The 12,655-nt window shown below is 39.4% G+C and overlaps 1 protein-coding gene across 1 annotated transcript in view; it reads right to left on the bottom strand.

The window, feature by feature from the left end:
* LOC145402134 (cGMP-inhibited 3',5'-cyclic phosphodiesterase 3A-like) overlaps positions 1 to 12,655 on the bottom strand; it is a 162,101-nt gene that overhangs the window by 38,028 nt on the left and 111,418 nt on the right. The window contains exon 3 of the mRNA XM_080274251.1: positions 10,616 to 10,757. Within this exon, the coding sequence (XP_080130377.1) occupies positions 10,616 to 10,757 (142 nt within the window). The remainder of the gene's footprint in view (positions 1 to 10,615; positions 10,758 to 12,655) is intronic.

Here is a 12,655-nt window from a genome sequence, read left to right as displayed (position 1 = left end):
ATAACAGCAGCAACAGCAGTAATGATAATAATAATAATAATAATAGCAATAAAAAAAATAATAATTGCTGTATAGCAGATAATAATAATAATAATAATAATAATAATAATAATAATAAAATAACAATAATAATAATGATAATAATAATAATAGTAAAACGGTAACAGTAGTGTCCCATAATCGTACGGAAATGGTGAAATTAGTCCAAGTCTATCGAAATGAAAAGATTCAGGGTAACTCTGGAAATGGAAGGGCAGTATTGGATTTTTGTTCCTATTTCCCAACTCGAGGACGTGTTTCTTTATATTTATTTATTTATTTTTTTATCAGGGGAAATGTTTTTACCTGGACGGATCAGGTATAGCTTTCATTAACGCCTTCAGGACGAGAGGGGGTGCCTGTGTTAAGTCGTCTGAGATTAGCAAAAAATAAAGACAGACAGACTATTTGGTAGTGGTGGTTAATCATATTACAGTTTTCCTGTTTACAGTACTAGGAAATATAGAGTGTTGTTGTTGATGCTGTTGATGATGATGATGATGATGATGACGACACTCATTTTGATGATGAAGGTGGTGTTTTTTGGTACTAATGATGATCATGATGGTGTTGTTGTTCTGGTGGTGAAAGCCTTGGGTACTATCATGGTACTGGTGACGAAATACAGTGGAAAAAAAAATTGGGCAACCTTTTGAGCAAGAAAAATGTGTATCCTTGTATGGTGGGAACAACTGTGATCCATTCCAGCTAACGCTACCCGGCAGGGAGTGAATCACAGGAAGCTAAGAGAGTTAACCACCTCTCTCTCTCTCTCTCTCTCTCTCTCTCTCTCTCTCTCTCTCTCTCTCTCTCTTTATTTGTTGCCAGACAATCTTAGTGTGATAGGATTTTCACACTGGAAAGGAAATGTACACCCTTCATTATCATTTCACTACTAGGGTACTTTTCCTGAGTTGAAAAATCTGTACAGTAGCAGAAGAATAAACTAGAGAGGTACTTAGTGGAGTGCTTCTCTCCGACAATGGCAACGTAATCTCCAAACCACTCTTCATAATGGGTTAGGTTTTCTCATCACTGATTAGGGTTTCACAAAAGAAATCGGGATTCAGAATCTGTAATACGATCCGGATCGATCCCAAAATTTAATCAATTTTTCCCCGGGACATGGGCTATCTACCCACCAAATTTGATCTTAATCTCTCATTTAGTTTTTGAATAATCCTGCCAACAGACAGACTGACAAACATAAACAGGGGTGAAAACATATTCTCCTTGTCGGGGGGAACTGAAAAATATTTATCACTGCAGTGAAGGGGTCACGTTAGTTGTACTTAGCATCAGAGTTATTGCATTTTTCCTTAGATGTATATACAGCCACATCGGTAGTGTTACCAGTTTGACGTTGTATATATTTTGTCACTTCTCTTTGTCTAATCTGCTTGCTTTTCTGTCTGTCTGTCCGTATAGCTCTGTCTGTGGCTTCGTATGACTATGTGCTCTCTCTCTCTCTCTCTCTCTCTCTCTCTCTCTCTCTCTCTCTCTCTCTCTCTCTCTCCTCTCGTGTGTATACATGCATACATGTATGTTTGTATATATGTGAATACTGTATATATGTACGAGTATTTATGTATATACTTTATGTCAGTATGAACGAGTATGTATGTTTATACTTGTATATGTATGTATGTATGTATGCATGCATTTATGTACTGTATGTATATGCTTGTATATATGTACGTATGTTTGTACCTAAATTTCCTGGAAACTAATGGGAGGATCATGATGAAAATTCGTGTATATGTTGCCATTGGGCCAGAGATGAAGTGCTGTAAATTTACCTGCAGTACGTGAGGGTGTTAACTAATCAATAGCAGTTGAGTGCCGCGTGACAGGGGTGCTGAGTGCTGTTCTGTTCATTTGACTGAGGCCAGGTACTTGTTATTTTGTTCCTTCTACTTCCACACGATTTTATCCTGCTTTGGTGATATATTCCTAACTACATGAAGCAGATGTAGCCATAAATAATCCTTAAAGTATAGTGGCATACTTTATATTTACTTCTTGCAACCAGAAGGCCACTTGATGCTACCCAGGAAGGACCTCTGGTAGTGAAAGAGTTAATTGAGACTGTATCTAACCCTTCCAGTTCGAAAAGTTTACCTTCAGTGGAAGAAAATCGTTTAGAGATAACAAAAATTATATAAAATACGAAGTGTCAACAAAAATTATACAAAATACGAAGTGTCAGTTTTATTCTTGACATTTACGGACGATTATATTTAACTTTGGAGAGGCTTCCCTAAATGGAGGGATCACATAAAGCCATCATTAATCCCTTTATTTTGAGAAGTCTTCCTTAATTTGAACAAAGTCGTCTGGAGGAAGTAAAAACAAACTGAGCTAACACATTCTCTGACTTCATTATTTGTCTTTGCATTAGATATATAGTTGTATCTTCAGAAATTGATACTAGCCATGATTCAGTATGTCGACTTTTGTTTCGTATTCTTGCTGTCTCTGGCGTTTGCAAGAATTAGATACAAAAAGACTATCATACGGAAAAAAAATAGTCTTTTTTTTTTCCTACAGGTTTTGTTTCATCACAGAACAGTAAGTACAGCATTGTTTCAGTAAAGAATAATAATAAAAGAACACAGTTCATCGTGAGAGATAAATTTGGGTTCAAAATCAGACAGTTCAAGTAAACATGTAATGAACATTGAGCATATCTTTAATCTTATGGTATTAATTGTAAGATTAAACTACATATATATATATATATATATATATATATATATATATATATATTGAGGTATCTGTATCTAGCTCTCAGTCAATCTACCTACCTTTCTATCTGTCTGTGTCTATCTATCTATGTAGCATCTATATGAGAGGAAGGGAGGGAGGGAGGGAGTGAGATAGAAGATAGATAGGTAGATAGATAGATAGGTAGATAGACAGAGAAGAACTAACGGTGGTATTGACCGTTTTCGATACGGAAGCATCATTTTCGTTAAAGAGGCGATTTTATTCAGCTTAGAGGGATTTTCAGCTTAGAGGGGTTAGTTTCAAAGCCTTCATTAACCCCTTCACTATTAGGCTCTTCTCCCCAATTGGATAAAACCGTCAAGATAAAGCAGTAATAGGCTAAAAGAAAACGATAAGAATAATGAATAAAAGTAAAAAAAGAAATCCGCGTGTGAATACGGCGAGGTCAAATAAAACACGTATTTAAAAAGTTACAAAAATAGAAGGACGGTATTAGCAGAAGAGGGGAAAAAAAAAAAAAAAAAAGAAGCAAGCCACTGGAGTAGTTAATCTGGTCTGAGCACTAAAAATGTATAAGGGCTTGATATTAACCCCTTCAGCACTAGGACCAATTTATTTAATAATTTTTTTATTTTTCTTTATTTTTTTCATTTACTTTACTTGATTTATACTGCCTGACTTTTATTCAGGTTTGGCTGGGCTCGCTTGATTTTGGTTGATTTTTTATTTGATTGGGTTGATTTAGAGTTGATTTGGTTGATTTAGAGTCAGGTTTTATTGTAGTTGATTTTTTTCGGTTGATTGGGTTGATTTAGGGTTGCTTTGGTTGACTTGAGTTGTTCTTCAGTTGATTTGGTTGATTTCAGTTGATTTGGTTGATTCAGTTGGCTTTCATTTTTAGTTGATTTAGCTGATTGGTATGGATGCATCTTTTATTAACCCGCTCAGTACGAGAAAACACACACACACACACACACACACACACACACACACACACACACACACACACACACACACACACACACACACACACACGAGAGGTCATCCTAGTAAAGGGATTAAGGACACTAGGATTATATTTTTTCCTTATTTCTGTCATTAATCAGTTTTATTTTCAAAGCCTCTAACGAACTACACTTTCACTAAAATGGTGTTTATTAGGTTATTTTTGCTACTTTGGTTTTATTCATGTGTGTGTGTGTGTGTGTGTGTGTGTGTGTGTGTGAGAGAGAGGGAGAGAGAGAGAGAGAGAGAGAGAGAGAGAGAGAGAGAATCCCTATATGCCTTAGGGGAAAGTCTCCATCAATTCATTCACCGCGATAACTTTTCATTTATGTATTATTATTATTATTATTATTATTATTATTATTATTATCATTTTTATTATTGTCTTTATTTTATTTCTTTCTTTATTTTTTTTTTCCATTTTCAGCTTAAGAGACTCCTGGCATTAGGTTAAAAACAGGGTCTCGTGCTTTGCGATAAATTTGTTCTTGTTCCCGCCAAGCATATTTATTCAGCCTGGGAAAAAAACACCGTAGTGGAGGGGTTAATTTCTTCATCACAGTGTCGTCTTTTTGCATTAGTCTTGCTGCCTGTAAACCATTTTTTTTCAGAGGAAGATTCTGGGAAGTGGAGGAGGATTATCAAGTGTATATCTAACCCTCCCCCCAACTTGAGAAATCCCTCCTAAGCTGAGGAAAATCGTATAGGAAGAGTAGGAATAAAGAACGTCATGAGACTGAAAGGGTTAGGTTCGAGTCATGGCATTATGTGTGATGGTAGTGTAGAGGGGAGGGAAGGGGAAGGAGCTGGTGGGCTTGGCCAACACTCATGCTCTTTGACCCGCTCTCAGATGAATAAAATCGTCTGACAGCTGGAATGAAGCAATGAAAACTGTCCTGACTATGAGAAGATTAATGGTTAGGTGAGGTGGGGATGTGATGAGGGGAGGGGGAGTGGGGGCAAGGGGAGGGGACAGGTGGAGGTGGCCGGGGGTCAGATCCGGGTCAAGGTCAGTGAAGTCTTAATTTATCACCCATAGCAGGAAAAGTGAGCTGAACAACAACAACAGCATCAATAATAATAATAATAATAATGAAAATAATAGTAATTAATAATAATAATAATAATAATAATATTATTATTATTATTATTATTATTATTATTATTATTATTGTTATTATTATCATTATTATTAAAAATAATAGTAATAATAATAATAATAATAGAAATGATAATAATAATAATAACAAAAATAATAATAATAATAATAATAATAATAGTAATAATAATAATAATTATGATAATAATAATAATAACGAGAATAATAATAATAATAATAATAATAATAATAATAATAAAAATAATAATCATAATAATAACAACAACAGCAACAACAACGAAATCGTGGTCCACAAAATCAACAACAAGAACAAGAAACACTGAACAATATATAAAAAACATCTGGAATAAGTCAGTCAGAAAAATTCAGGGTCGCGTATCATTATGTGTCCGTATTTACGATCAGTGTGTCCGTATTTACAATCAGTACCGTATGTCCTTATTTACGATCTGTGTTCTTATTTACGGTCAGTCCATATTTACAGTCAGTCCTTATTTACAGTCTGTCCTTATTTACCATGTGCGCCCTTATTTACCATCAGTGTGTCCTTATTTACGTACACACACCTTGAATATTAACGTCCACAAGATCAGCAAGAACCAGAAGCAGAGAAAAAGAAGCTGTTCCTTGAATCAGCCAATCAGCAGAGACTTGAGGAGAGAGAGAGAGCCAGTGAGAGGCGGCGTAGGGCAAGGTGTAGGGCGAGGGAGAGAGGCCGGGTAACTGTCGGTAACTTAGGACGCGTGTGGAATTGGGTAGTTAGTGAAGTTAGTGGTAATGAAGGCAGTGGTGGGGTGGTCGGTGGTGCCCTCTTACTGGTATAGACTGGGTTAGGGGTAGGTTGTGCACGATGGCTGGGGTGATGGTGGTGTGATGGTGATGATGATTGGTAATGAAAGATATGTTGATAATAATAATAATAATAATAATAATAATAATAATGATGATAATGATACTACTACTAATAATAATAATGATAATAATAATAATAATAATAATAATAATAATATAGTAGCAATAAGAAATGCACAATGAAATTTTTATGAGCGAGTATTACCGCTTTAGAACGGTAATTGCTATTTATATGAATGATAAGTGTATATTTATGCTGAAGATAGACAAGCAAATTAATAGTGAGGACATTCCTAAACATGATCAGCTTTTTAAAACAGTAACCTGGAAAGTATGAAGAAAGTAATATATAACATGACAATACTGCCACAAGCTCATTATAAACTATCAAATCGTAGCCCCTGCCTTTGTAGCCAGGTTTTTAGAAAGGCCTGAGGCAGAGAGGTCCATAGTCTGATGGGCTTGGAAGGCTCCCTAACATCTTCCTTACCAATATGATGCTGCATAAAATGAAAAGTTGGTATTATATATATGTGTTTTAAATAATAAATTCATCCACTAAAAAAGCTGCACCATAGCCATTCTAAATAGCATGAAAGTACTGTATATTGGTTCAAACGGGACATTGGTGTTTTCTTGCATGATATTCATCCAAAATATGCCCTTGAATAAAAATATATGGTAGCTGTTATAAATGGCATGGAAGAGAAGAGTGTGTAATATGCAGGCTACTAACTAACAAAAACGTGCTAGGGAACCTCCTAAGCCTACGAGGACGTGATCTTGAGAGCTCCATCTGGAACCACTGTTTTTCTAGTAAGCCACCAGCAGTTGCATTGGAAGCCAGTGTCGAACATGCGCTGTAAGATAAAGCCACTGCGTTTGAAATTAGACCCAGGCTGTCAGCAGCTGTGTACGGTACCGGTAGTGTTGTTAGAATGCGGTCATTGACACTGGCTTCGATCACAGGAAAGCAGAAAAAAGAGGGTAGTCGGTAAAGATTTGGAGAGGAACACTTGAAATTCACTTCTTAAACAAACTTACGACCAATTCTCTGTTGTAAAAGAAAAGCGAACGCAGAAACTTACCGCATCTCTTGTTCTTCCTGCAAATACACTTCTTAGGTACGTGAGACAGTTGATAGTAAGTTTGATTGTGAATTTTTTAGTATAGGCAGTGTTCCGACAGCGGCTTTGGCTTCGGATGAGAGAGAGAAAAAAAACCCAGGGTAATATGATAGCATGCGAATAAAAGCGGTTGAAATGCGGGTTAGTTCGCTAGTTTTCGGTTAACGACCTTGGCTTCGGATAAAAGGAAGCAGAAAAAGCAAGGCAGTTTTGATAGCATTCGGACAGAGGCAGTTCGAAATTTGGGTTAGTCTGTAAATATTCGGACATCGGCTTTGGCTTTGGATTAGTGGAAGCGGAAATTCAAGGCGATGTGTTAGGATTTGGATGCGTTTTGTTAGCTTTTGTTAATTATAAGACACATTTTTGGACACTGACATGGGCCGGAGTCTTCTTCTTCGTCCTCTTCCTCTTCTTTCATCTTCTGTTTTCTCCTCTCCTCCTCTTCATTCCTCTCTCTTCTTTTCTCCACCTCCTCCTCTTCCACTTGTCTAATAGTCTTCATGCTGCTCCTCCTTTGTACTCTTCCTCCCCCTTCCTTCCTCCCCTTTTCCTCATCCTCTTCTTTGGTCGTCTTAAAACTGCTCTTCCGTCTCAGTCTTCTTCCTCCTCCCCCGTCCCCCTCATCCTCCTCCAGTTTATCTCTGTCTTCCTGTCTTGAGAACTTCCTCTGGCAGCATTTTCTTCTAAGTCTTCTTCCTTCGCCGTCTTCCTCCTCCTCCTCGTCCTTTTCCACCTTCTCCCTGTCTTCCTGCCGAGATATCTTCCTCAGACTGCTCTTCCTTATAAGTCTTCTTCCCCCTCCTCCTCCTCCTCTTTCCTCCTCATCCTCTGGCTTTGGTATCCTCGGAAGGGTGACGCTGCTTTTCCTCCTCCCTTCCTCCCGTCTTGCCGCTCCCTCATCGTCTTCCTGCCTCGACATCTTCCGGAAGGAGATGCAGCTCTTCCTCCTCCCTCTTCTAACATCCTTCCTCCCCTCTTCGTCATCATCTTCCTCCTCCTCCTCCACCTCCTTCGCCTTCGGAGGAAACATGGTGCCGTGGGGGCCTAGATATAGATAGAGTGACATTGAGTATAAATAAATCTATCTGGTTATCTTTCTATCTGTCAGTAAAAAAAAAAAAAAAAAAAAAAAAAAAAAAAAAAAGAAACAGAAGAAGGCTTAGGATTTTTTTTTTACTTTCCTTTTCAAAACCCCCGTCTGCCCCTAGAACACCACCCGTAGTAATCGATGTTATGCCCAGGTCCCCAGTACAACATGGACACGGGGGATACAGACCTTGTCCTAGAGTCTGACCGGCCTGAAAATCGAACACGAGTATTTTTCAGTTGCGAGCTGGATGTGCTAACCAATGCACCACCGGATCCCCCTAAGATGTTTCCGAGAGAGAGAGAGAGAGAGAGAGAGAGAGAGAGAGAGGTTACAGAGGTAATAAAAGGGAACAAGAAAAAGATAACTTCCTACGGGTATGTCAAGAGGCGCTACTTGATCTCTTATAAGTCAAGTGCAGGAGCAGGTGTCGCAAGCCTCCCGTATTCAGAATTAGACACAACTCAAGGCTAGCCCATGCTGACTCCCATGCTTTAAAACAATTTTTTTTTTTTTTTTTTTTTTTTTTACGCTCTTTAAGCACTGTTTTCTTCTTTTTCAACAACTGTCACTTTAAACACTATCCTCTTTTCAGCAACTCTTTAAGCACTTTTTTTTTTTTTTCCCCCACCAACAGTCTGTCTCTTAAAGCAGCTATTTTTTTTTCTGCAACTGTCTGTCTCTGTAAGTAACTATTTCCAGGTGTTGTGACAGTCAATATTAAAGCAAGCAACAGAAACGATCATTAGTAAGACTTATGCTGTATTGATTATGACGAGGCAGACCATTTTCGCACAGTAAAGTTATCAGTAATTTTAGCACCACAACAGTTGGGACTCAGACTTATATTCATTTAGCATGTACGGTTGAAAATTGGTCAAGAATTACTTCCAAAAGTTTGCCACGCTTTTCTCGGGACTCCCTGTATGTGTGTTTTATATTTGATTATAATAACAGGAAAGGTACCCAGAAAATAGGAGAAATAAATTTGAAGCAAAGTATACTGTATGCATTAAAAGTACCGAAGTTCTCTGTGCCGAAAATGCTTTTAAACAGACTGGGAGCTGTCGTTTCATTTGGCTCTTTATTATCTTGTTTTTCTATTTTCTTGGAGGGAACAATTTCGTGCGATTCAAGTCTTTGGTTCCTTCTTCCCTGCATTAATATATATATATATATATATATATATATATATATATATATATATATATATATATATATATATATATATATATATGATCGTCACTTGTATTAGCGCGAATTTGAATAAGAAATGGTTTGTTTTGGTAATAATAATAATAATTTTTTTTTACTCAACTTTACCATCTTATCAATTTCAGCACTTTTTTCCTCCTCGCTATTTTTCCCTCTACCTTACCCTTGATCAATTTCATCACCTTTTCCCTGCCCTCAGTACATGCCATAATAAATTCATACCTAGCGGAATATGGTCGCCTTGGACACTTTCGTACCATTCTGGATGGAGGACAAGCACAAGGGAATATGTTACTCGCCAGGGGACAGCACCGTCATACCCTGGCACATATTCTGGCATCGGAAATGAGTGGAGCGGCCTTCTTGCTCTGCTTGGTTGTACACTCCACAAGAGAGAGAGAAAGAGAGAGAGAGAGAGAGAGAGAGAGAGAGTACCGGTATCGTGCCGCATAAAACAAGCAATTTGCAACGTGGAGGAAGCTTGGTGATTTATCGGCTGCCCTGGGATGGTGGTGCAAATATTGTTCTTGGTATTCATTAGTACTCTAAAAAAAAAAAAATGCATAACACGACACAATAAGGGATGCTGTACAGTCTGGGGTCCCAACGTAATAGATCCACCCGTGTCTGAGGAACTCGTTCATTTTCAAAAACATGGAACCTCAGTGGCGCGATACTTCATTTTTATCCCTTTCCATTTCTTTTTTGTACTACCGACTACTTCAGCCCAATGCAGATACGAGTATGATAAAAGCGAATTTTCATAACGATGTTCAAGACCTATATGTAACCTTAAATAAGAAAAAAAAAAAAAAAATGTCTGGGAATAGTTATAGTGCTGCGAACACTATTTTTAAATGATCGGGGAAATTCTATAGAGATATTTCGCTTGTCGCCATTACAGATTACTACAAAACGAAAAATATAAAGAAAATAAGCTTCAAAAATTTCCCACTTGAACTGAATACCTAGAAGCCTTAGCAGCGCATATCAAATACAGTACTGTTCTCTAACATTGCACTTCAGAATATTCCATAGGCCAGATAACGGCCCTCCCAGTATATCATGTATTTAGGACGTTAGAGGTGGGTTACAAGAGGGTCATTAGCGTATGACAGGTGAACCGCCATGTTCCAGCAATCACACCCTGGCACAGACCTGTAATACGTTGCCCCTGTGCCCTTATGGGGAATATATGTTGCATTACCAATAGGTGTCACTGAAAATAACTGAATAAAATAAGTATGAAAATATGCACTCCTTATACACGAAATAACTTCAGGTATGGTATATGTGCTAATTTGTATTTAACGCGAAATAAAATGGATAAAGGATGCTTTGAGTGATGGATTGATGGATGGTTGGATGGATAAATGGATTGGTGGATGGATGGATGGGTGGATGGATGGATAGCTATACTGTACTGAGTTTGCTTACCGACAACGGCCCTGAAGGATGAGGCCCTCTTGCGGCAGGATGGCTCCAGCGTGGGCATCCCCGTGGCCGAGGTGGTGGTGGTCCAGGTGGAGGTGCTCATACGCCGCAAGAGGCCCGCTGCTGCACTGCGACGACCACTCCGCTGTGCACGGGATGGATCGTTAGAGACAAAGATACATTGAGGTATTTAGAGGGATTGAAAGGCAGCGGGTGAAACAGTGGGAGTGAGATGCTTGTAACAGTGTGTGTCTCGGTGGTAGGAAGAGGGATATGTGAAGGTGATGTGGAGTAATATATAGATGTAGAGAGTGTGCGTCAGTTATGTTTAATTGGAACTAGTGTGCGTGTGTGTTTCGGTAGTGGTGGGGAAGGGAGAGAGAGAGAGAGAGAGAGAGAGAGAGAGAGTTGGGGGATTGTTGTGTTGAATAATTGGGAGTGAGCTACCGGTACTAGGGTGTATCGGTGGTGGGGAAGGGGATAAGTGAGAGAGAGAGAGAGAGAGAGAGAGAGAGAGAGAGAGAGAGAGAGAGAGCAGGCAGTCACTGGGGGGAAATGGGAATATGAGAAATGATGGGGGAGAGGGGGAGTGGGGAGCCAGGGCAATGGTCGTGTTGGGAGAATGGGAAGTTTGGGAGAGTGAGATCTTGTTAACCACTTCAGCCCGTGGACGTCACTTTCTTATTCCTACTACCAGACGATTTATTCATTTATCTCTTTATTTCTTTAGCATAAGTGAAGGCTATATTTTACCATTCCATTTTTAAAAGTGTCTCCCGGGCTGAATAAAATCGCCAAGACACAGCAAGAATAAAGTGACAGGGACGTCGTCGGAGTTGCGTTTCTGTAATAAGAGAGCAAAGGGAAGCAGGGAATGAGTGAGGAGAGTGGTGTTAATTTATTGTGAGTGAAATTGGTTACCTGGGTTGATGAAAGTGATAGGCAGTCGGAAGTTTGAGCGAGTGAATGGGAGGGTTGGCAGTGAGTGGAGAGAATAGGGAGTAAGTTGTGGAAATGGGGAGTCACTGTAGGAGTGAGTTGTTTGGTGTCGGGAGCGTGAGTGGGGAGTTGGGGAATGAGAGAGTGGGTGACAGAGTGGGGTGTGATCATGCTGAGTGGGTACGGATGAGGAGGATGTGTGTGAGGTTGTTTGGGTGGGGGAATGAGTAGAGGACGGAGAGTCACCGTGGTAGCTCTGTTGGGGAGTTGGCAGTGATGAGGAGTGACAGTGTTTGGTGGACAGAGTAAGCAGTGAAAGTGAAGTGGATGAAGGTATTGGGAAGGGAGTGTGGGAGTGTAAGAGGAGGAATGGATAGTGGGTGTGGAGAGGGAGGAGGTCTGAATGGTGTTTAGGGAGTGGGGGAAGGATTAGGTGTGAGAGAGTTGGTTGATGGACAGAGCAGGGTTGAAGAGGTTGGTGTGTTTGAGAGGGAGTAGGGGAGTGAGATGTGGTTGGTTGGCGGAGTGGGGAATGAGGGGGTTGGTGTTGGTAAGGGTACTGGGGAGGGAATGTGGATAAATATGGGGAGTCAGGAGAAGAGTGCTGGTTGTCATGAGAAACTTGTGGATGGTAAGCAGAGTAGGGAGTGAAGAGGAGTGGGTAAAGGTATTGGGGAGGGAGTGGGGAATATAGAGTGAGTGTTGGAGTGTTGAGTGAGTGTGGGATAGAGATCAAGGTGAAAGGTAAATGTAACATCCGAGGCAGTGCTGGCCCCCCGACACAAAGTTACATAATACTAAGTAATTACAACTTCCTAACATTTGGTAATGGCGTCAGCTAAGTTTGACACTGGGCACAGGTCAGGGGCATTGTTGTAGAGATCACGGCCTTGCTTTCAGGGCAAAATTATGATCAGTTCACTGTAGTAGTAGTAATAAAGATATGTGTATATACGGTGATTTTTTTTTTTCTTTACCATAGTCATGCTAACACCAGCCGATTTCAGTCAGCTTTGGGAAGACCTTTGTGATTGTAGGGTTAGTAATACTCAAACATATATCTGTTGTAATCCATGCAGTTTTATGCTTTGTGTATAGCTTGTT

This window comes from Coenobita brevimanus, chromosome 57 (genome assembly GCF_032717465.1).
Source record: "Coenobita brevimanus isolate Jiangsu-jjx chromosome 57, ASM3271746v2, whole genome shotgun sequence".
NCBI lineage: Eukaryota > Metazoa > Arthropoda > Malacostraca > Decapoda > Coenobitidae > Coenobita > Coenobita brevimanus.
Note: the sequence above shows the minus strand (reverse complement) of the source record. Positions and strands in the feature narration are given on the sequence as shown.